The sequence below is a fragment of the Mirounga leonina genome, unplaced genomic scaffold (genome assembly GCF_011800145.1).
Source record: "Mirounga leonina isolate KUSES-001 unplaced genomic scaffold, KU_Mleo_1.0 Mir_115, whole genome shotgun sequence".
NCBI classification, from domain to species: Eukaryota; Metazoa; Chordata; class Mammalia; order Carnivora; family Phocidae; genus Mirounga; species Mirounga leonina.
Genome location: NW_023270268.1, coordinates 79,880,267 through 79,904,131, shown reverse-complemented (window position 1 = coordinate 79,904,131; position 23,865 = coordinate 79,880,267). Strand labels below are relative to the sequence as shown.

General features: G+C 39.0%; 1 protein-coding gene across 2 annotated transcripts in view; it reads right to left on the bottom strand.

The window, feature by feature from the left end:
* IL1RAP (interleukin 1 receptor accessory protein) overlaps positions 1-23,865 on the bottom strand; it is a 125,355-nt gene that overhangs the window by 59,718 nt on the left and 41,772 nt on the right. For both annotated transcript variants that reach the window (XM_034999823.1, XM_034999824.1), the window contains one exon: positions 19,317-19,381. In XM_034999823.1, the coding sequence (XP_034855714.1) occupies positions 19,317-19,381 (65 nt within the window). The remainder of the gene's footprint in view (positions 1-19,316; positions 19,382-23,865) is intronic.

Here is a 23,865-nt window from a genome sequence, read left to right as displayed (position 1 = left end):
CAGAAATTAAATAACTAATTAACTAAGTAATTAAGTAAATAATTAGACAATTAATAACATAGATGCTATCCTAACAGGTACAGTGAAAAAGAAGTACAGGGTAATATGAAAGAATATATAACAGGGAGATATATATCTCTCTGAAGAACTGACTTTTGCACAGAGTGCTGTAGAATGTGAAGGACAAAGTTGAGGGGAGAGTGTGATAGCCTTAGAATAGAAGCGGAACGCTCTCTGTGAATATCTGAAAGTATCTCAGAAAGCTTCACTGCCAAGATCAAGAAAATGGAACACAAGGAGGTTGAATCAATAGGTACAGACCCAAACATATAGAGCTATATAGGCCACCATAAGGAATTGAAACTTTATTCTCAGAATAATGGGGAACACTTCCACAATTTCCAACAGAGTAGATAGATTATTTAATTTAACATTTTAAATAGATAACATTGGCTGCCATGTGAAGAACGAGTTATAGGGAGCAAGAGTAGAAGAGGAACAGTTATGAAGCTATTGCAGAAAAGTCAAGGCTTGGACTGGATGATAGTTAGAAGTGGACAAAGCCACAGCAAAGAAGACCTAAGATGGATTGATGAGAAGTGCAAAAAAAAAAAAAAAAAGGCAACTTGGTTCAGAAGCTCTTGAACCTCAAATTTACAATATCAATTATGGAATCCTAGAAGGTTAGACTCCGAAGGAGCTTGACAATTTTACAGATGAGGAAACACAGATTCAGAAAGGTTAACTTATCCAAGGTCACCCAATGAAGTAGCAACAGAGCTAAACCACAGTATCAAGCTATTTTATGTCCCTTGTGTTATTTCTTATTTACACTTTTTAAAGTCCAAATTCAACCTCTGCTTTATTCTGAAGAGAAACCAGAGTATATTATTCTTCACTTTTAAAGTAAGCACAGAGATGGTGCCATGCATGGGTCATAGTCAATAACAGAGACCCTAAGACATTTAGACTAAGACACAGGAGATTATAAATAGCATAAAGATAGGAACAGGACCTATTTGTTCACCATTGTATCCTAATGCTTAGCAAATGCCTGGCTCATCAGAGTATCTCAATAAATCCCTGCTCAATAAATGAATATATTTTCTTTTGCAATTATATTGAAAAATACAAATGAAAAACAATACAAATCTCAACTGATTTAGAGTCATCAAAGCCAAAATAAGTGGCAGAGAATCATGGGACCATAGACTAATTTTTAAGCAATTGGTTTTGAAGAATATGCTACTACTTGCCTTTGAATTCTTAGAAGATTGATAAGTAAATAAACATCTGGAGAAAATGAAGCCCTTCTGGGCAAGGATTTAATTGCATTTGGAAAAGTGTATGTTTGTGGGCAAACACCCACCTTCGAATATAAAAATCTCAACCCTAATCTCTTAGTACAGAGAACCAGTTGGTCCTTACCCATATGCCAAGTGTTGTCAGTTTTAAAGGTCATCAACTGAGTTTCTGCTTACTTACTTGCTTTTGCTGATTATAAAAAAAAACTCTGAAATATGTTATCTCACTGTATCTCCATAATAACTTTGTGATATTATCATCTTCATTTTATAGATAAGGACAGAGAATCACATGAAGCCAAGATTTGACTTGAGTCCAGAAATGTTTTTCTCTGCATCATATCTTGTGAATTATTCAGGGCATTTTCTGATCCAGGACATTTTCTGAACTCCCATAGCAATGAGATTTTTAAATTCATTATACTGACAAAAAAGAAAATACTCAGATGTTCCCCTCCTGGATCAGAGAGTAATGGGCTAAGTAAGTCTTGGGAAGACCTCTGAATTCACCATGATCTTTTTTTTTTTTTTTTAAAGATTTTATTTATTTATTTGACAGAGAGACATAGCGAGAGAGGGAACACAAGCAGGGGGAGTGGGAGAGGAAGAAGCAGGCTTCCCGCCGAGCAGGGAGCCCGATGTGGGGCTCGATCCCAGAACCCTGGGATCATGACCTGAGCCGAAGGCAGATGCTTAACGACTGAGCCACCCAGGCACCCCTCACCATGATCTTTTTTTGATGTAATGTGTTTTATCTTAAGGAGCCATTCTGAAAGTTGCTGAAGTGTTGCACCCAACCTGAGACTCATCTGCTATTCAAAACTTCAAAAAGGCTTTTACAATGGAAGATAGTTTGGCAGTATTTCAAAATGTTAAACATAGAATTATGTTCATATGAGGGGCGCCTGGGTGGCTCAGTTGGTTAAGCAACTGCCTTCAGCTCAGGTCATGATCCTGGAGTCCTGGGATGGAGTCCCGCATCGGGCTCTCTGCTCAGCAGGGAGTCTGCTTCTCCCTCTGACCCTCACCCCTCTCATGTGCTCTCTCTCTCTCTCAAATAAAATCTTAAAAAAAAAAAAAAAAAAAAGAATTACCATATGACTCAGCAATTCCCCTTCTAGGTATATACTCAAGAGAAATGAAAACACATACCCATACGAAAACTTGTACACAAATGTTCACAGCATTATTTATAATAGACAAAAAATAAAAACAACCTAAATGCCCATCAATGATGAATGGAGAAACAATGGAATATTATTTATCAATGAAAAGTAATTAGTACTGATACATGCTACAACACGAATGTATTTTGAAAATCTAAGTGAAAACATTATGCTAAGCCAGTTACAAAAATCCACATATAATATAATTCCATTTCTATGAAATGCCCGGAGTAGGCAGATCTATAGAGACAAAAAGGAGACTAGTGGTTGCCTGAAGCTGAGGGAAATGGGGAGAAGGGATGGGGATTGACAGCTAATGGATACAGAGTTTCTTTCTTGGGTGATACATACATTCTTTTTTTTTTTTTTTAATTTTATTTATTTATTTGACAGAGAGAGACACAGCGAGAGAGCGAACACAAGCAGGGGGAGTGGGAAAGGGAGAAGCAGGCTTCTCACGGAGCAGGGAGCCCTATGCGGGGCTTGATCCCAGGATCCTGGGATCATGACCTGAGCCGAAGGCAGACGCTTAACGACTGAGCCACCCAGGCGCCCCGATACATACATTCTTAACTTAGGCTTAAGACTAGTGATGGCAAGGCTAACAGGACTGGTTTCTATTGCTTTCAAATGTGGCGTCTTTAGAAAAAAATAGGAAATAAATTATGTCCTTAGCAGTGAAAAAGTTGGGATCCCCTATGTCTGCCAAGGAAAAGAATAATGGGTTTGGGCTAGACGACAAGGGCTGGAGTCCTGGTTCTTCTGTCTACTATCTGCATGGCTATGGCTAAGTCTCCTAACTTCTCCAAGTCTCTGCTTCCTTATCTGTGAAATGGAAATATGATATACTTTATTGCTATTCTGTAGATCAATAATGCAAGCATTTTAAAACTATAAAACACTATATAATTGCATTCACCACTATCACGCTTAGTTGATACAATGTGAACCGTACCTGGCACATACTGTAAGCCTAAAACTACATATGTTTATTGCATGGAGAAATGAAGGACGGCTGACTGGTAAAGGAAGAAGGAACAAACGCTCATTTGTTTCCCACATGTATAATCATGCCCACAGATGTTGAAATATTGACACCTGGCTGAGTACACTCTCTAGCACTGATAACTTAAAAAAACAAAAACAAAACAAAACCAGAAAACTTCCTGTAATCTACAGAAATGTTTAAATGAGCTGACAAACTCGACAAGAATTAGTGTACATAGGTATTTTGGGGGAGTTGTTTTTATTTTTTGTCTATTATAAGTAATGCTGTGGGGGCGCCTGGGTGGCTCAGTTGGTTAGGCGACTGCCTTCGGCTCGGGTCATGATCCTGGAGTCCCGGGATCGAGTCCCGCATCGGGCTCCCTGCTCGGCAGGGAGTCTGCTTCTCCCTCTGACCCTCCTCCCTCTCATGCTCTCTGTCTCTCATTCTCTCTCTCTCAAATAAATAAATAAAATCTTAAAAAAAAAGTATAAGTAATGCTGTGAACATTTGTGTACAAGTTTTTGTATGGGTATATGTTTTCATTTCTCTTGAGTATATACCTAGAAGGGGAATTGCTGAGTCATATGATAAACTTTCAGCATAGGCAAACTTTGAAGCAAAGAAGTGTGGACTTAACTGATTTCAACTTCCAACAGTTTGAGTGGCTAAATGTTTACCTTCTTGAAATTATATACCTAACACAAATATCAGCCTAGTTATAATGCAGAAATTCAACAGTAATATCTCTTTTCCCTCACCAATCTCCATAGTAGTCTACCAAGGTCATTTCATGAATATCAAAATCATCACTGTGCTAGTAAAGTTATTAACAACCCAATGTACAGATAGAAACGAAGAGCAAATTAACCAACAATACCTTGCAATTGTTCCTTAGTTACCATCCCGAGAACTCCAATGGTTTAGGTTTTCATTCTTTCTTCCAAAAATTGAGTTACTCATTATTTCTAATTATAAATATAATCAGATTGTAATATATTCAGATTAATACATAAAATCATTTTAAAAGGGTAGAAATAAATTGAAACATAATTCTACTTTTTAAAGATAATCACTGTTAAGATTTGGGTATATTCTACCAAAGGTTTTCTATACATATGCACATATATACATATACACACGCCCACAGGGGTGTGTGGTAAACTAGCTGGGGAGTGGGAGGGACCTGCTTTGTACAGTCTGTTTATCAACTTCCATGGGGCAAATACTCTCACCATGGTCAATTTCAAACTACCAACAATTTACCAACAGCTAACAAAATTCCTGAAAACTAAACAAGTAGCTCTCATGAGCCGGTTGGTGTGATCCTGCTCCAAAAAAAAGTGCCATTGTTTTTAAAGTTTGCAGATGAGTCCTGCTGTATAGTACCTGATTTTAAACAGAAAATATCTATTATAAACTAACTTCCATATTAATAGATACAAAATTATGCTTTAATGTCTCAATCGTTTTCCCGTTACTGACAGAACAAATTATTTAAGCATCCTCAACCAATGGATATTTTTACAGTGTTCCAATATTACCCACTTTAACAACTGCATGAAAAATGAAGTTGTGAATACATCTTGATGCACTTCTCTGATTATTTCTTTAGGATATATGTGTGGAAAGCTCATTACAAGGTCAAAGGGAGGCACTTTCGTTCTTTGGAACAAATAGTCATGGTGCCCTCCACAATGCCTGTTCCAAGTATGCTCTGTCCCCCAGGGTATATAAACACCATGTCTGGTCATTAGATCATGATGTCCTGACCAGTGCTAGGTAGGATTTGTTCTCTTCAATCGTTGCCAAGGTAATGGGTGAAAAATGGTATCTAATTGTTGGTTTAATTTGCATATATCTAATTACTCATGATCTTGAGCTTCTTTTTACTATGACAAATCTGCTTTTACCTTTTTTGAACTGCCTGAACTGCAAGTTAAAAATCATTGCTGTACCTCTGAAACAAATAATACATTATATGTTAAAAAAAAAAAAAAGAAGAAGAAGAAGAAGAAGATAGCAGGAGGGGAAGATGAAGGGGGGAGGAAATCGGAGGGGGAGTCGAACCCTGAGAGACTATGGACTCTGAAAAACAAACTGAGGGTTCTAGAGGGGAGGGGGTGGGGGGATGGGCTAGCCTGGTGATGGGTATTAAGGAGGGCATGTTCTGCATGGAGCACTGGGTGTTATATGCAAACAATGAATCATGGAACACTACATCAAAAACTAATGATGTAATGTATGGTGATTAACGTAACATAATAAAAAAAAATCTTTGCTCATTTTTCATAGAGTCTACTTTATGTTGGAAGCATTTTTTGGTGTGCAAAAGCTCCTTAATGACATTAACCCTTTGCCATGTCCCATATTTTCCAATTTTTCATTCATCCTTTAACTTATAATATTTTAACACTACACTAATTGTGTCAATCTTTATGTAGTGAAATATATCAAATCTTCTTTAATGATATACCCAGAAAGTCATTCTCTACTTCAACATTATGAAAAAGTTTGCATATTATTTTCTTCTAGTACTTTTAGGATTTAATTTATTTTTCACATTTAAATACTTCATTCAACTGAGATTTATTTGGGGGTCAGGTAAAAGGTAAAAATGTAACTTTATTTTTAAAGAAAACATCCAGATGTTCCAGCATTTAAATATATCTTTTTGCACTACCTCTGGATGCTACCTTGGGCAGATGCCAGTTGCAGAGCTGGCTTCCTTTCTTTGCTGGATTCCTGGTTTCACTTCAGTTTTGTCCTCTGAGGATTTCTTACCAACTCAGCAATTCAATTTAAAAGACGTTTATTTTTAAATGCAGCATTTCTAGTTGCTTTACAGCATACGGGTTGTTTAGTAGACCCTGTCCACCATACTGAGAGAAAGTGAAATCTCCAATCTATTTCCCACATAGCAGCTAGCATGAACATGTAAAAACTAGATAATGTCAGGGACCAGCTCAAATCCTTTCAATGACTTTTTGTTGCAGCCAAGGCAAATGTAACGGCACCCTTAATATGCACTGAATCCTGCCTACCCTTTCCTCATCAGCTCATGTCCCTTTCCCCCTAGCTCTTGCCACTGTAGCAACAACTGGCATCATGATTCTCAGAGCTCAGGGTCTTCACAGATGCCATCTCACTGCCTCCTCTTTGCTTTGCATAGTGGTTCTTTCTCATCGTTTAATTTTCAAGAGAACATCATTCGCTCAAGTGGATATTCCCTCACCATCTAACAAAGGGAGCACTGTCCCATTACTTTCCATCAATGTAATGCCCTACAGATAATCTTCACAGAAGAGTTTTTTTTTAATGTGTTTATTTACTTATTTTCTTTTGTCCCATACTCTCCCCAAGACTGTAAGCTCCATGAGAACAGAGATCATTTCTGTCTTATTTACAAATAAATACAGGCAAGCACAGCATCTAGCACATATCCATACACTATGAATGAATGAATGCAAAGTGTCTTACTCATCTTTATATTCCCTGTGGTACAAAGCTTTGAACATAACAGGCACCCAGGAAACATCTACGGTGCTGGGTTTCACATCTAATCATGAAAAACCAGCTTTCCCAAGTAGAAAGTTTCTATAGACCTGTGACTTGTTCCTTTTAAATCACAAAGGTGCATTCTGTGATTAAAGTATTGCATGCTTTAATATGGATAACTAACCTATGAAAAATATTGATTTCCCTGAGACTGAAAGGGATTTGTGCATTAAACTTGAAAAAAAAAAAAAAAATCCCAGGCATTCAATTCTGGAGAGTTTACAGTGAGTGAAATGACATATCTATGTATGGATTGGTGATAATGCCCCCAGCCCAATCTTCTGTGCACTTGCTGAATCCAGGTGACAATTATTCTGGCTGCTTTGTTGCCACACACACACACACACACACACACACGTAACAGTTTCTGAAAAAGATAAAACATTCCAGCTCCATCAGGAATAAAATGGAACTTGGAGTGAAACCATCATCAAATTTCAAACACACCCAATCACTGCCCAAGTCTAGCAGAAAAAACAAATCTGGTATTTTTAGACTGAAAAGAATTTTCTAGAGCTTTATACGGGTGGATACCAAAAAACTCCTGAAGCCACGTGTAAACATCATTTACTAATTCCCTAACCACCTGGGAGGAAGGGCAGAGCCTGCTGTAGTTGGGTAAGAAGGAACAGATAGGGAGCCACAGCTAGTACCTCTGAGTTAGCCACACGGGAAGCCAAATGAATAATCCCAAAGCAATCTTGCAGCATATACTAAAGGTAATGGCTTCCCGCTCCACCCAAACCCACTGCATCTGCACTGAACCACCATTCCTTCATCCATCCGTAATCTTGTTTAGAACTGCTCTTTCCTTTAGAAAAAAAATTTTTAATTTTATTTTATTATGTTAATCACCATACATTACATCATTAGTTTTTGATGTAGTGTTCCATGATTCATTGTTTGCATATAACACCCAGTGCTCCATGCAGAATGTGCCCTCTTTAATACCCATCACCAGGCTATCCCATCCCCCCACCCCCCTCCCCTCTAAAACCCTCAGTTTGTTTCTCAGAGTGCATAGTCTCTCAAGGTTCATCTCCCCCTCCGATTCCTCCCCTTCATTTTTCCCTTCCTACTATCTTCTTCTTCTTCTTTTTTTTTTGAACATATAATGTATTATTTGTTTCAAAGGTACAGGTCTGTGATTCATCAGTCTTACACAATTCACAGCGCTCACCATAGCCCATACCCTCCCCAATGTCTATCACCCAGCCACCCCATCCCTCCCACCCCCCACCACTCCAGCAACCCTCAGTTTGTTTCCTTTAGAAAAATTTTTATAACCTTGGGAACATGTATATAATCTGAACATATGCAATGGAAGTACACTGTGTATGTTTCAGGAAGCTTGGAGCAAATCAATTTAAAATAGGATCTGCAACATGAAAAATCACATCCTATGTTCAGTTTCTTTTTTTAATTGGTTGAATGTTTCTTTTCAAATGTGTGTGTTCCATATCATCAGTTAGTGACAGACAGCTGTGGTTGGCATATTTTGAAAGCCAAGAGTTTTAACTGTAAAGAATTTAGGGGCAAAATGGCATAGCACAAATAGTATGCATGTGTTTTAAAGTCAAACAGGTATACAAGTTGTCCCACTTAATAGCTATAATAAGTTATTAAGTTAACTTGGTCCATATGTACAATGGAATATTACTCAGCCATCAGAAAGGATGATACCCACCATTTGCATTGACATTGATGGATCTGTAGGGGATTATGCTAAGTGAAATAAGTCAAGCAGAGAAAGACAATTATATGGTTTCACTTATATGTGGAACATAAGAAATAGCATGGAGGACATTAGGAGAAGGAAGGGAAAAATGAAGGAGGGGAAATCAGAGGGGGAGACGAATCATGAGAAACCATGGACTACAGGAAACAAACTGAGGGTTCCAGAGGTGGGGGGGGGATAGGGTAGCCCGGTGATGGGTATTAAGGAGGGCACGTATTGCATGGAGCACTGGGTGTTATACGCAAACAATGAAGCATGCAACACTACATCAAAAACTAATGATATACTGTATGGTGACTAACGTAACATAATAAAATAAAAAAATTTCAAAGAAAACATAGAGGCAGGTGCCTGGGTGCCTCAATCATTAAGCGTCTGCCTTCAGCTCAGGTCATGATCCCAGGGTCCTGGGATTGAGCCCCGCATTGGGCTCCCTGCTCCACGGGAAGCCTGCTTCTCCCTCTGCCAGTCCCCCTGCTTGTGTTCCTGCTCTCACTGTCTTTCTCTCTCTGTTAAATAAATAAATAAAATCTTAAAAAAAAAACAACAACAATATAGAGGCATTAAAAAATAAATAAATAAAAATATTTAGAAGAAAAAAATAAAGTCAAACAGGTATACAAGTTGTCCCACTTTAATAGCTATAGTAAGTTATTAAGTTAACTTAACTTTTTAAATTCACTTTTCTGAATCTGGAGTTCCTTACTGGTAAATAAATGAAAATGTCTATCTCTATCTAATGGGGCTGTTTAAAAATTTATGTAATATTATATATATAATCATTCCCTAGTCCAATTAATGTTATTTCCCTCACCTTCCTTCTCTTCTATTACACACACACTCCACTATATAGTTATTACCAATTTACAGAGAATTAGAATAAAAGAGATTTAAAGCCATTCTTAGCTTAACATGATCTTCCTTTAGTGATTAAAAAAATTCAATAGTGTGCAATGCTTCATGACTATAATTACCATCATGAATTACCACTGCATTGTAGATGAGAGAAAGAACCCTTTTAATAACAGGATATTTAGAGTAATAAAGGTGAGCTATCTAAGAGTTTGCAGGAACAGAGACCCTGCTTCATGTTCTCCCTGAAATCCCCCTCGCTAAGTATCTCACTAAGAACACTGCATGCAGTGGGAGCGACTCCTCCAACACTTCCACTCACTAACTGTTCTATTCACAATTTCCATGATTTCATCATTCTCCAAAGCTACACCTTCCTCCTAAACCTGAATACAAGCTGAGTTGCTGCCGAGCCTCAAACAATAAACTGCCACGAGGAAAGAGGAAAGAACGTGTTACAGCTCAGTGTCAAGTGTAAACAACAGCAGACTGTTTCTGCCTTACACTTTATGAATGCAGAGTGCAAAGGGGGCTACAGAGTCAGACATTCTTGCCTGCAGCCTCCTCTTCATTATCGTGAAGGCCATGTACAGCACTTTGCTTCTACCATGTCTGCTGTATACTTCCTTCAGAATAAAAGTATTGTGCAAAATATTTGGTTGATAAAACATTACCCTGGGACATGTTGATGGCTCTCATGGCTGGAGGGGACTAGATTTAAGGACATCTCTATAATATTTAAGGCTTCTTATTTGCTCTCCTCATTTTAACACATTAGGAAGGAGAGAAAGAGTTAGAATGTAAAAAGTTTAAAAATGTAAAAACCTAGGGAAAAAATGAAATATTCAAAAAGAATGCCATCCAGTATAAAGCTTGGGGGGAGGAGTACTTAAGTGTGGTAATAAAAAAAAAATTTTTTTAATGATCTGAAAAAAATATATACCTAGTTGTGAATCAAATCCAGCGAGCCCCTCTGTGGGAAGCCTAACTCTGTATCTCTCTCTCTGTCTTTGTATCTCTCTCTCTCCTCCTCCTCCTTCTTCCTCTCTCCCTCTCTCCTTTCTCTCAGTCTTTCTGTCTCTATCTATGTCTCTATCTGTATCTATTCTCTCTCTCCACTTCCCTTCCTTTTCTTTCCCCTCCCTGCTCCTTCTCTTCACCATCCTTTACCTTGAGTGGACAGTAAAAGTGCTGAAGAGGCATTTAGAATCAAGCCATAGATGTCAAAAAAGTCTTGCAGAAGAGAAAATCAATTTTCCCTAGGGGACCAGACAGATCAAAAAGCCCAAAGCAAATTAGAAAATATGAAGATAAAATTAATGTTTTCTCTCTGAAAAGCAAAAATTAGTTCATCAAGCAACTTTTGGGGGCAGTCTGAACTCACAAAGGATCTAGAGAACAAAGTTAACTCAGGCAAATCAATTTATGCTATTAGGAATAATGTGTTTAAAGAGCAAACAAATCCAGGGCGAGTGATTAAAAGTTTCTCCCCAAAGCAAAAAAGGACAAACAAAGCTATAGTAAATAATGGTTAATAATGGTTGAGATCCACTTGGGAACTATTTGTATATCTGTGTTTGCTTTAACAATAACACAGTCCTATATTTCAACTGTGGTTATACTTGTATGCAAGTTTAAGTAATTAGTAATCAAAACTCACAATATAACATTAAGAAAGAATTATATTGGGGCGCCTGGGTGGCTCAGTCGTTGGGCATCTGCCTTTGGCTCGGGTCATGATCCCAGGGTCCTGGGATCGAGCCCCGCATGGGGCTCCCTGCTCGGTGGGAGGCTTGCTTCTCCCTCTCCCACTCCCCCTGCTTGTGTTCCCTCTCTCGCTGTGTCTCTCTCTGTCAAATAAATAAATAAAATCTTTAAGAAAAAAAAAAAAAAAAAGAATTCTATTTACATAGAAAAGCCATTAGGGACCGAAGGATGCATTCTCTTTCTATTCCTTTCCTTTTGAGTATCTACATTTATGGTGCAGGCCCCACAAGTTTCACTGGGAAGCATAGTTGGCAAATACTTTTCACTCGTTCCCTCTTGCTGGCATGGCAAGCCCAAACTTTAAAGGGACCGCAACGTTCTGTTATATAAGTTAAGGCAAAATGCAAACATCAGTACCTTGATGTACATATCAAAGTGTACACTCCTGCCTATGTCAAAGGAGCAGTTCAAAAAAATGAAAGCATCTCAAAAGGAAACAAAACAAAACAAAACAAAGGACTGCTGAACAAAGAGCCTCAAACTATTATTAGTCCAGACTCTACGAACATTGTAGGAAAATGATATTTGTTTCTCAATAATGTACAGCTATCCCAAAAGTTTTTATTTTGATGGCAGAAAGAAAAATAAAATTCATGAAACAACACAGCTCAGCCAAGTCTAGGTTATTGAGGGTATGATTATTTGATCTGTTTTTTCTCATCTTCTCAGCCATCTCGTATTATCATCGTTCCTACTGCCTCTAAAAGAGAGAAAGACAAAAGAAGGCAATTCTCTATATCAGCTTTTATAGGTTTCAATAACAGGTACTTGGAAGTTATTGACTGAGATTCCCAGATTATTTGTAAAATGGATTCATTTTCTCTTTGTCCCTCAAAAATAAATGAGAGACACTAGCCCTTAGTGGATTTAAAAATAAAGCAATCATTGTGTTTTTTATCTTGAGGATGGATATATTATATTATTTTCTTTTTTTTTTAATTTTTTTTTTTAAGATTTTATTTATTTGTGTGAGAGAGAATGAGAGACAGAGAGCGTGAGAGGGAGGAGGGTCAGAGGGAGAAGCAGACTCCCTGCTGAGCAGGGAGCCTGATGTGGGACTCGATCCCAGGACTCCAGGATCATGACCTGAGCCGAAGGCAGTAGCTTAACCAACTGAGCCACCCAGGCGCCCTATTATATTATTTTCTAAAGAAGTTAATCAGCTGAGGAGAAAAGATATTTTAAGTGGAATAAAAATGGGTGAGAATTGGCCCAGGATTAAATCACTGATCATCAAGACAGTGATCTGGTTTTATAAAGCTCATCTCAATAAGGCAGAAACAAATGTTCTGGTGTGGGGGTGGGGGGAACGCAGAAACAAAGGTGATTTAAACCTGAATGAATTCTCAAAAACCAGACATTGTCACCTATAACCCTATATACGAAATGTATTCCATGCACAAATCCTGGTTTCTCTTAACTAACACAGCCATGTAAAGGAAGAATCAGGTCATTTTTCTAAGCATAGAATTATCATTGTGATACAAGAAGCTGTTCAGGAGAGTTTATATTTGCAAAGTCAGCATCAGACCAATAAATCGTGGTACTCAAACGTCTTTTTAATCAGGCTACAGAATATCCACTTTTGGAAAGCATAAGTAACTTAAAAAATAAGCATCAGTGTGTTTTAAAATACAAAAAAAAAAAAAAAAAAAAAGGAAAGGAAAAAGGAAAAAAAAGAAAGAGAGTTACGGTATCTGTTCCCAAGAGGCAGCATTTAAAGGACATTAGGGTGACTGCTGGTCTCATAAAGTGGTAAAAATGTAAAATTTGGCTTGGGGACGGGTGGGGGGCGGGGGTTGGGACCAAGTATGGCCTTTAATGTGGCCAAATGAAGCCGTGACGTTTATCACCCCCCCCAAAAAAAATAAAATTAAATCCAAATAAAGGCCACTAGGGTGAAATGTTATAATTCCAATGACCTTTAGGTCTAAGAATAAAATGAAACTGTATTCTTCAGACATTCTCAAAATGTTTGAACTAAATTGCATAGAAATGAAGTGTGTTCAGGATGACCAGCCATGGGCAACAGAGACAGGACTGAATGTCACAAGTATATCTAAGTATGGAGTTTTTCAAAAAGCATATTCAAATAATATGAGGCCACTGGGGCTGGCAACAAATTGAATCCTAACCAAAGAACCAAAACATAGCATCAGAAATATTATAAGCCCTCACAAAAGTTAAGACAAAAGAAAAAAAGAAAAAGAACTAGCCAACTATATCTAAAATATATTAAACACAAATATCCTCTTCACCTGGAGAGATCCCTGTCTTCCACAAACTGTCCCCAACCTACCTTCCCAGCTTGGCTTCTAAATGCCCTCACACTATCCCTTAGTCACACTGCACTGTTCCATTCCCAAATAAGAGATGGATTTTCTCCTGGAAAAGAGCAATTGTTCTTTGATTGAGATGTGTTCTCCAACACCTCCCTACAAGGCTAGTAACATTCTCTGCTCTATCATGGCATTCTGTTTGGTATCTATCTTCTCTTCTTTCTGTCAGACTTGACTGGAAGACACTTTCATAAGAGCCTTCCCTTATTTACCCTGGATTCTGTAATATAAAACTGTCAGGGCGCCTGGGTGGCTCAGTTGGGTAAGCGACTGCCTTCGGCTCAGGTCATGATCCCGGAGTCCTGGGATCGAGTCCCGCATCGGGCTCCCTGCTCAGCGAGGAGCCTGCTTCTCCCTCTGACCCTCCCCCCTCTCATGTACTCTCTCTCTCTCTCATTCCCGCTCTCTCAAATAAATAAATCTTTAAAAAAAAAAAAAACTGTCAAACACACGATCTTTAGACTAAGGTAAAATCATTGTAAGACAAACACTTGTCATTAGAAATCGCTTAATTAAATAACAGGAAGAGTGTATGCCATGTATGTCCACAATATATAATAATGACCATAATGCTCTTGAATAAAAATGCAAGAAAGCAGAATTGGCCAGAGCTTTGCTATTGCTGGTTGGTTGGTTGGGTTTATAGATAAGGTCACAGTGACCAACGAGTGATTAAATGACTTCTTTAATGTCATTAAACACTCATAAAGTGAAACAGTCAGAACTTTAAGCAATGACTCTTGATTCTTGGTAAGCCAGTGTTTTTACTTATTTATCTATTTTGCATAGTGATACTCACTTTTGATAAGCCAAAAGATTATTTCCACCCTCTGCAAATTCCTCAAAATCAATAGAAATGAAATCATGGGATCTTACCACTATCAGCAGAACAAAGTCCTAAAAGAAAGCAATGTGGTTTAAATTAAAGAGCTCTGTTTTTGGAGTTGAGACAGCCTTCAAAACCTAGCTCTATCAGACATGCCATCATGAGCACTGTTAACTTAGGTCGCTTCCCTGGCCCTTCTTTTCCTGAACTATAAATGTGTGTAAGACTCTCTACCCACTCCCCTCATCCCCAGCGCCCAGCATCTTCTGTGACATTAATGATAATGTGTGTGAAATCTAACCCTGCACCTGGCGCATTGTCAACTGTTTGCTGACTTTGAAATAAAAAGTTATATTCAAAGATCTGTGTGTGTGCGCTTGGGAGAGAAAATCCATTGCTCTTTTTAACGTGGTCTGTGTAACAAATAATTTTGATATGGTAATTTTTTTAATAAACATATTATATATGGTGCCATTCTCACCCTCTCCCTGACTTGGAATCACAAGTTGCAAATATTTCTTTCTATGCTAAAGGCAGTTTTAACACTTCAACTTTCTAACATGCTGCCAATGGAACACACCACAGGAGAAACGTGTGACAAGTTAAGTTTGCTTTTGGAATTCTTACAAAGCAGAACTTCTTGAGTTTAGTATTGGAAATGTTCAATTTCCAACAAGCAAAAATGGGGATATTGAATTTTGAGCTTACATTACAGTGATATTCCTCCTGAAGAAACCACCTAAGGAGGGGAATTGGGAGGGAAGATACTTCTTATCTGAAAAGCACAGAAGTCTATTACTGAATGGTTCTTTAACCTGTGACCCCTTGGATCTTAATCTTTTTTTTTTTTTTTAATTGTGTATATCCTAGTGGAGTCCAACGGGAGTATATTTAGCTAAAATAGCATGCATCTTGAGAACAGAGGAACTAGTTGAAGTCACAGTTTTGTTATGTGTTAGCTGTGTGACTTGTGGTTAATTCACTTAACCACTCTGATCCTAATTTTCTTTTCCCAAAAATGGGGTTACAACAGCCTGACTACTCTATCGTCTGAGTGTGAGAGTCAAATGACATCGAAAATTCAAAGTGCTTTCTCAGGGAAGGAAGCTTTATTATTACCATTACAACTACCACATTATAATTATATTATCACCATTGTAATTATCCAAGCTTTAATTCCTTAAAAGTAAATGCTTGCTTTTAAGTATTTGCTTTTATGGCCACCTGAGATGAAAATGTTGCTCCCACTTTCCTGAACAAAAAAGGAAATCACAGTACTGCTACAAGAAAGACTGTTCTGGAGTCAGAATTCTGTGCCTTGAAGTCCAGTTCACTGCACTTAAAACACCCTGCAACTATGAGAGGCGATGGACTCTGAAAAACAAACTGAGGGTTCTAGAGGGGAGGGGAGCGGGAGGATGGGTTAGCCTGGTGATGGGTATTAAAGAGGGCACGTTCTGCATGGAGCACTGGGTGTTATGCACAAATGATGAATCATGGAACACTACATCAAAAACTAATGATGTAATGTATGGTGATTAACATAACATAATAACAAAAATAAATAAATAGATAAATATCCAATAAAACACACACACACACACACACACACACTGCATGGAGGGCGCCTGGGCGGCTCAGTTGGTTGAGTGGCTGACTCTCGATTTTGGCTCATGTCATGATCTCAGGGTCGTGAGATTGGGCCCTGCATTGGGCTCTGCACTCTGTGGGGAGTCTGCTTGATTCTCTCTCTCCCTCTCCCTCTTTTCTCTGCCCCCCACCCCCCACCCCCATTCATGCACATGCTACTTCTCTCTCTCTCTAAAAAAAAAAAAGATTAAATTAAATTAAAAAAAAAAAACTGCATGGAACTAAAGCTCTTATGTTCATATGGCTTCTTTTTAAAATGTGGGGCTTCTCTTAGGAGAAGGGTCCACATGGAAAGGCCCAGAACAACCAGACAAAACTCCTACTAGTATCATATGCATGCACATTGCTTTAGGGTTTTCTGGTTATTTCTCCTTTGTTCTTCACATCACTCTGTGATTCCCTTAAGATAGGTACCTGAAGCACCAGAAGAACCTCATGGAAGGCCAACAAGTCTGCCAGCAACTACATCATTGTAAGAAGTGACACCTCGGTGCACGAGAGGTTCATTGATTCCCTCAAAATGTGCAATGGTCCCTTCTGTCCCCTCGTAGCCCAGAGTTAGTCGTCCCTTTTATTTTTGTCAGCAACACTTCCTCTTTGTTCCTCTTCCTCCAACTAGGAAGTGCCTCACTGACACAGACACAATACACCTTTTCATAAGGAAGGCAAGTGAGCATGTGCCAGATGGGCTGAGGGGATTACAACATGTTTCCTGCTCCCATGGTGACTGAATGGGGCTGGTATGAGGACTTATCTTATTCAAGAAGTCAGCTTCCCTGGCAGAATTATGAGTCACAGCTCCTCGGTAGAAAGCTCACTTTCCAATAGCATTTGGGGTGGGGGCAGGGTACCTCTTGGATGGATTACAGTAAAGGTCATTCAGAAAGGCAACAGTGCCAGGATTGCTGGGGAGACACTAGCACCCAGAAACTTCTGGGATGTCACTCATCTCTCAACAAGAATAACATGGTCACCTCTCCCTTTTCCTTCAAGGCAAGGCAGGACATAAAACTACATTGATGAATTACTGGTATGAATCCAAACAAGTCCCATTATAAAATTGGCCAGTTTTGGCCAAAAGGGAAGTGAAGGGACTTTTTTCCATCCATTTATTATATATATTATATATATATAATATATATAATATGTATATATATGTATGTATATATATCCATCCCTTTATAATATATATAGAAAGAGAGAGAGCGAGAGAGTGAGCATGCACCTACCATGTGTCTATGTGCCAATAATTATTCTAAGTATTTGGGTAGCAAACAAAGAGGATAAGTCCTTGTCCTTGGACAGTTTACAAGCAGTGAAATAGGGAGGGAAGGAGAAAGGGAAGGAGGGGAAATAGAGAGAAAGAAAGAAGGGAGAGGAGGAGGACGGGAAGAAAAAAGAACAGAAAGAAGGAAAAGCAGGGGAGGAAGAGACAAGAGAAAGTTAATATAATGTCGAGAAATGATGAGTGTCAGGAAGGAAACTACAGGTGGATACAGAGATGTGTGATCGGGAGGCTTATTTTAGCTAAGGTGGTTAAATAAGGCCTCTGTAAGCAGATAATATTCAAGCACTGAACTAAATCAAATAAGAACTAATAATAATCAGGGGTTATATTTAACATATTTAAAAATCAGGACATCACCGCCACTGACCAGTCAAATGGGACACTCAGTCAAGCAGGACAGATGCTGGTCTAAATAGCCAGGAGATCTGTGCCCTAGTGCATCTCAGCTGAATACCAGCCCAGATTAGGAAATATGCTTTCCTTGTGAAAAGGGCCAACAAGGTTGGAAGTTATCTCCACTTCTCTCAGCTTTGAGCTGTATTCTGTCCTAGTTATACCCCTCCTTTAGTGTTATTTTTGGTTTCCAATAAAATGCTTTAAGTGGTATAGAAAAACTAAAACATACCCAGAAAAGATAATTGGGATGAGAGGGCTCCGATCCATGCCATGTGAAGAGCAGTTGAAGACATATATCGGAAAACACTGTCATGGCTATACGATCACTATTTTAACATTTCTGAAGACCTCTCACACAGAAGAGGAATTAAAGGAATGATATTTAAAGTATCGTCTGTGGTCTTCAGGGGAATTATACATGAGAAGCTTTTTCAAAGATATCTAGGTTCCCTGAATTAAAATTAGAGAACTACTGGACTGAGTATTTTCTACTAAAAATCAAGCAGTTGAACTGGAGAAATGTGGAAATGACAAAAATAAATTTCAATTATATACACTAAAAACTTTCTAAGAACTTGGTCAGTCCAAAGACATATGGACTGCAATTAGATGATCACTAGGCAGAGTTACCACAGACTGGTTGTGAGCAGTAATTTTGGAGATGAGAGGAGCTCTGAAAAGATGGATTTTCAAATCCCTTGTGACTCTGATTTCATATGATCCAGACCCATGATGACTGAATTTGGTTATTCAAACTCAAGCTTTGGCTGGTTTCTCTTTTTTTTTTTTTTTTAAAGATTTTTATTTATTTATTCATGAGAGACAGAGAGAGAGAGAGAGAGGCAGAGGGAGAAGCAGGCTCCCAAGAAGCAGGGAGCCCGATGCGGGACTCGATCCCAGGACCCTGGGATCATGACCTGAGCCGAAGGCAGACGCTCAACCAGGCACCCTTGGCTGGTTTCTCTTAAGAAGCAACAACCAAAGGGGGAAAAAAAAATGAGCCTAATGGTAGGTCCTTTCTCTCCTAGATAGCAGCAGTATAACAGAAACCCATCATTATTCATTTGTTCTTAAAAGGTCTTAATGGACTATTAGCCTCAATGTCTCCTCCACCACTGGCTGAAGTTTGGAAAACAGTCATGCTACCATCACTGTAGACCTGAGGTAAAGGGAGAGAAGCAGGATTCTAGTTGGTTTGGATGTGAAGGTGATGGAAAATTCCTGTATTTATACATACCAGGGCACTGCCCCAACCAAGTACACAGTGTCCCCTGAAGACTAGAGGTATCATCACCAAAATTCTATGATTCTGTCACATCTATGATTCTGTGGTACCACAGAAGACAATGGATATAAACATTATGTAGTCTTAACTCATTTTTCAGAAAGAATTGACATATTATAGGTAATTCGTATTTTAATAGATTGTCAAAAGCTATTCGCTTACCTGAGGCATCACTTTGTAGGATCCCATAGAAGTAGAGACTCATCACACACCACAAAAGTCCCATCCTGTCAACATAAATACAAAGTTAAGGGAGAGTACTTACCACTCTCAAGAGCTTAAGTAATAATTACTGCATACGCAAGCTAACGATGGAGAAGGAACTGTTCTAACATGTTTACAATATTAACAAATTTAATTGCAGGAACCAGCCAATAAGACTTTTTTTTTTTTTTTAACACCCATATTACAGATATGGAAACTGAGACAAGTTTAAATAACATAACCAACATCTTTTGCCTAGAAAGTGGGAGAATAATGATTAAGCTCCAGCAGTCTGGCTCCAGAACTCTCTTAATCATTCAACTACAACTGCCTCCTTAAGAAAAATATTCCTCTTGATCTTTTTCACCAGGAGTCACATTTCTGGCAGATAAATTTGATCTTCTTCCCCTTCTTTGTATTCCTGTGGTCTGTTCCCAATTGGAAATATTTTATGATCCAGACACTTCTCCTTCTTAGTGATGAATAGAAGGTCTAGAAATCCTGGATGCAGACTTGGTCTATAGTCCAACACACTCTGATTTTAGAGTAAAGGGAAATAGCTAAACCTCATGCTCTGCTGTGCCTGCTCTCCTCTTCTCCCTGGAAGAGACAAATGATGAGGCTGGAGTCCAATTTTTGTTACCTTTAGCCTTTCTATTGATAACTAGCTGAAACTGCCAAGTGGCAAGAACTCTGCCCTTACATTTGGTTGTGTGATCTCTAATACGGAAGCCCTAGAGATTTAACAACTCTGGAATATTTAAACCCTACTGCCCTAGACATATCTTCCCCCCGACAAAATCTTGATAGGGTTATAAGTACTGACACATGGATATTACTGAAAAATTCCATATTCAAGATCGTCGCTGTTTCGAGCACAGCAGCCACATAAGAGTGTTTACAGAGGTCTTGGTAACTTGTCCTGATCACGTTTTCTAGTAAGTGCCAGAGATGAGATTTATACCCACCTCCAGCCAACATAAGCCTATGGCACAAGTTTCACCACCAAAAGGACCCACCATCTTGAAAAGTGCAAAGAGGTATTTGATAAATAGGGTGGCCAGATAACAGCACTTAAAATGAGACACCTGGAAGAGGATGCCCCTGAACCAAAAGATATAAACTGGTACTGCCTAAGCAATCCAGGGTCTATCGTCACTTTAAAGGACAATGCAAGTATTCAACAGCATTCACCTCTCTCTTTTTTTTTTTTTTTAAGATTTTATTTATTTATTTGAGAGAGAGAGAATGAGAGAGAGCACATGAGAGGGGGGAGGGTCAGAGGGAGAAGCAGACTCCCCGCCGAGCAGGGAGCCCAATGCGGGACTCGATCCAGGGACTCCAGGATCATGACCTGAGCCGAAGGCAGTCGCTTAACCAACTGAGCCACCCAGGCGCCCCAGCATTCACCTCTCTTGACCACACATCACCACAAATCTCTAGTTCATACTTGTGCTTCCTTCTTTAGCATGACTGTTCAAAAGTTACAAGTGAGTTTATTATATCCTAAACAAAAATTTTTACCTCAGAGATTAAAGGTTTCTTTCTTACCACCACCATTCTCTTCCAATATCTACACCGTTAACCTCAGGAACTCTTCTATCAGTCATTCATTCAGTCAATGAAACGTGTGTGAAGCACTTTCTGTTTACAAGTCTCTTTGATACAATTGCAGGGGCCTCTGGTGAGCAAGAGGTGGAGGCTCCTCTAAAGGCAATTCTCCCCAGGAGAGGAGATAGACCATTTCATCATCATCAACTATGAAGAAGACACAATGCAGAGGCACTCTAAGATATGCAAAGATTTCTCAGACAGAAGCTATAGCACTAAGAAGGCCTAGCAGAGACTTAAAATGGGTACAAAAATAATGACTATACAAAGTAAACAGTGATAAACACAGAGAGGAACAGGTAAGTGTTACTGAAGATTAACAAAAGAAAGAGATTATTCCAGCCTAGGCAATCAAAGAAGACTAAGTACAAGAGGGAGCTTTTGACTGAGCAAGAACTGAATTGAAGCAGAAGGAAAGTGGGGAAAAGAAACTCCGTAGGTAATAATGTTCAGAGACAGGCAAAGCATGGAACATAAAAAGGAAATAGTCTATAAATAATTCAGTTTGGCTCAAGCACAGGGTATTAGTAAAAGAACTATAGAAGACTTTGTTGGAAGGCAGGAGTAGTAGGATCAGAATATGGCAAGGCCCTGAATAGCAAAGGACTTGGGATTTAATTTAAACAGAAAATAGGGACCCACTGACGGTTTCTGATTAGAAGACTGATGTGATTGTGCCTTCTGGAGATCGTTTCTTCTGGGCTTGTATTGGATGGATTGCCACTAAATTCTGTCTTGAAATCATTTTGTCTCCTGAGCTTGCCATCGAAATACTTGTTTAACTCCTAGCTTTGTGTCATCTATAAACTTGATCAGCATGCCACCTACGTCCTCATCCAACTCATTAATAAAAGTAATTAATAATTCTGCATTAATCATTGTCAGTGGAGAACAACTAGATATTTCATTGCAGATTCAGGGCACAGTAACTTCAGCTCCAATACTTAGCTATCCTAAAGCACTCTACCTCCCAAATTGCTTTTGGCTATGAAAAAAACAAAACAAAACAAAACTCACACCTCTAGATTTTCCCAATTTGCCTGTTTATAAGCTGCTGACTTCCTAGGGCAACACTTAGAAGACATTCTAATTAGTGTGATTGAGGGCCTTAATTGATATTCCCCTGAGTAACTGGATTATGCCAGAGGCGGCGTCAGGTCATCAAGGTAAAGCCAATCTAAAGATAACCTGTGTGCAAACACAAATCCAGGGTCAGTCCTATCCTGTGATGAATTAGAATAAAGAAGACTGAAAAGGAAATGTGATTGTGCAGGCTGTTTTTTTTTTTTTTCTCCCCCTTTTTTTATTGTTATGTTAATCACCATACATCATTAGTTTTAGATGTAGTGTTCCATGATTCATTGTTTGTGCATAACACCCAGTGCTCCATGCAGAATGTGCCCTCTTTAATACCCATCACCAGGCTAACCCATCCTCCCACCCCCCTCCCCTCTAGAACCCTCAGTTTGTTTTTCAGAGTCCATCATCTCTCATGGTTCGTCTCCCCCTCCGACTCCCCCCCTTCATTCTTCCCCTCCTGCTATCTTCTTCTTCTTTTTTTTTTTTTCTTAACATATATGTGCAGGCTGGTTTTGACAGACTAAAGGTACCAAGGTTAGTGGGAGGAGGTTGGCTCGTTCATTTAACATCGTCTTGCATTCTCCCTTGGAATTTTATTATTGCGACTAGTCATACATTTTTGGTTCTTGTTTCTTGGGGAGAGAAGGTGCTGGATATTTTCAGAGATGGAGAAGCTGTCAAGAAAGCAAAGGAACCTGCCTAATAACGCATGGTTTCTCATGGTCTGAATTACAACCTAGCTTTAGATTATTGCCATGGTGTTTAACAGACTCTGCCCTTGCTTCAGATGATTGCAACTTACAAAAATAAATTCCCAGTCAGCCTTTTCCGCACTATCCATTTTACCTACGGTATAATCATTTTCCTACGTCCCCTCTAAGGTCTGAGTACTTCTTTCATATTTAATTCCATTGTTTCCTGGTATATCAACTTGGATGTCTATACTACCTGGCAAAGAGTTTCAAATATACACTCATTTCTACGTAATCCACAACAATATTAATGATGACTGTTAACGTGTGGTCACCACTTTAACAGCAACTCCTGCATATGAATCATTCCACTGTCTGCATTCTCTAGGTTTATTAAGCTTAAGGATCTCCTTACCTCTGCGTCAGCTCTGACCAATGATTCTCTCACCAGGCCAACAGGTGACAGGCTGAAACTAGGTTGGCTGCCCCAAGGCTGGTATTATCTGTGAATCACATTTGCCTTCCTTCTGCACATTTCGCCAGGCCACAGGGCTGGATTTCTCCCTCAGTATCCTGATTCCACATATAGCCCATACCCAGATCCCAACCACTCTCTGAAGCCCACCATCCTAGCTGGGGCTTCGACCTTCAACCTGGTGCTTTTTAGCACTCTTTTCCAGAAGCCTGAATTTTGTCCCCTGAATTTTGTAAGGCCTTGCTCCAAGCTGGATAAGCCTCCTGTAACCACAAAGTTGTTATCACCCGCTTCATTCCTGGTCGACAGATGTCCTTTGCCATGATCTGTCCACTGAAAACCTGGCCCTTAACACCAAGCCACAAACCCTAGATAGTCACCCATGTATCAGCGCTGCAGCCAAATCACCTCCTTGAGTCCTGACCCATCCAGGTCCTAACTTATTGATAAAATTAATAACTGTATCCAACTTAACTTCTCTAACTTACTAATAAAGTTTGAGCAGATCTTGCATGTATGCTCACCTAAGATCTAACAAATAAGCCTTTAAAGGGCATAGGACAAGTTATTAATTATCTCATTTTACCGAAAAGAAGAGATGGCATTTTATTAAGAAATCAAAGTTATTTTCACCAGCAATCTTTTATCT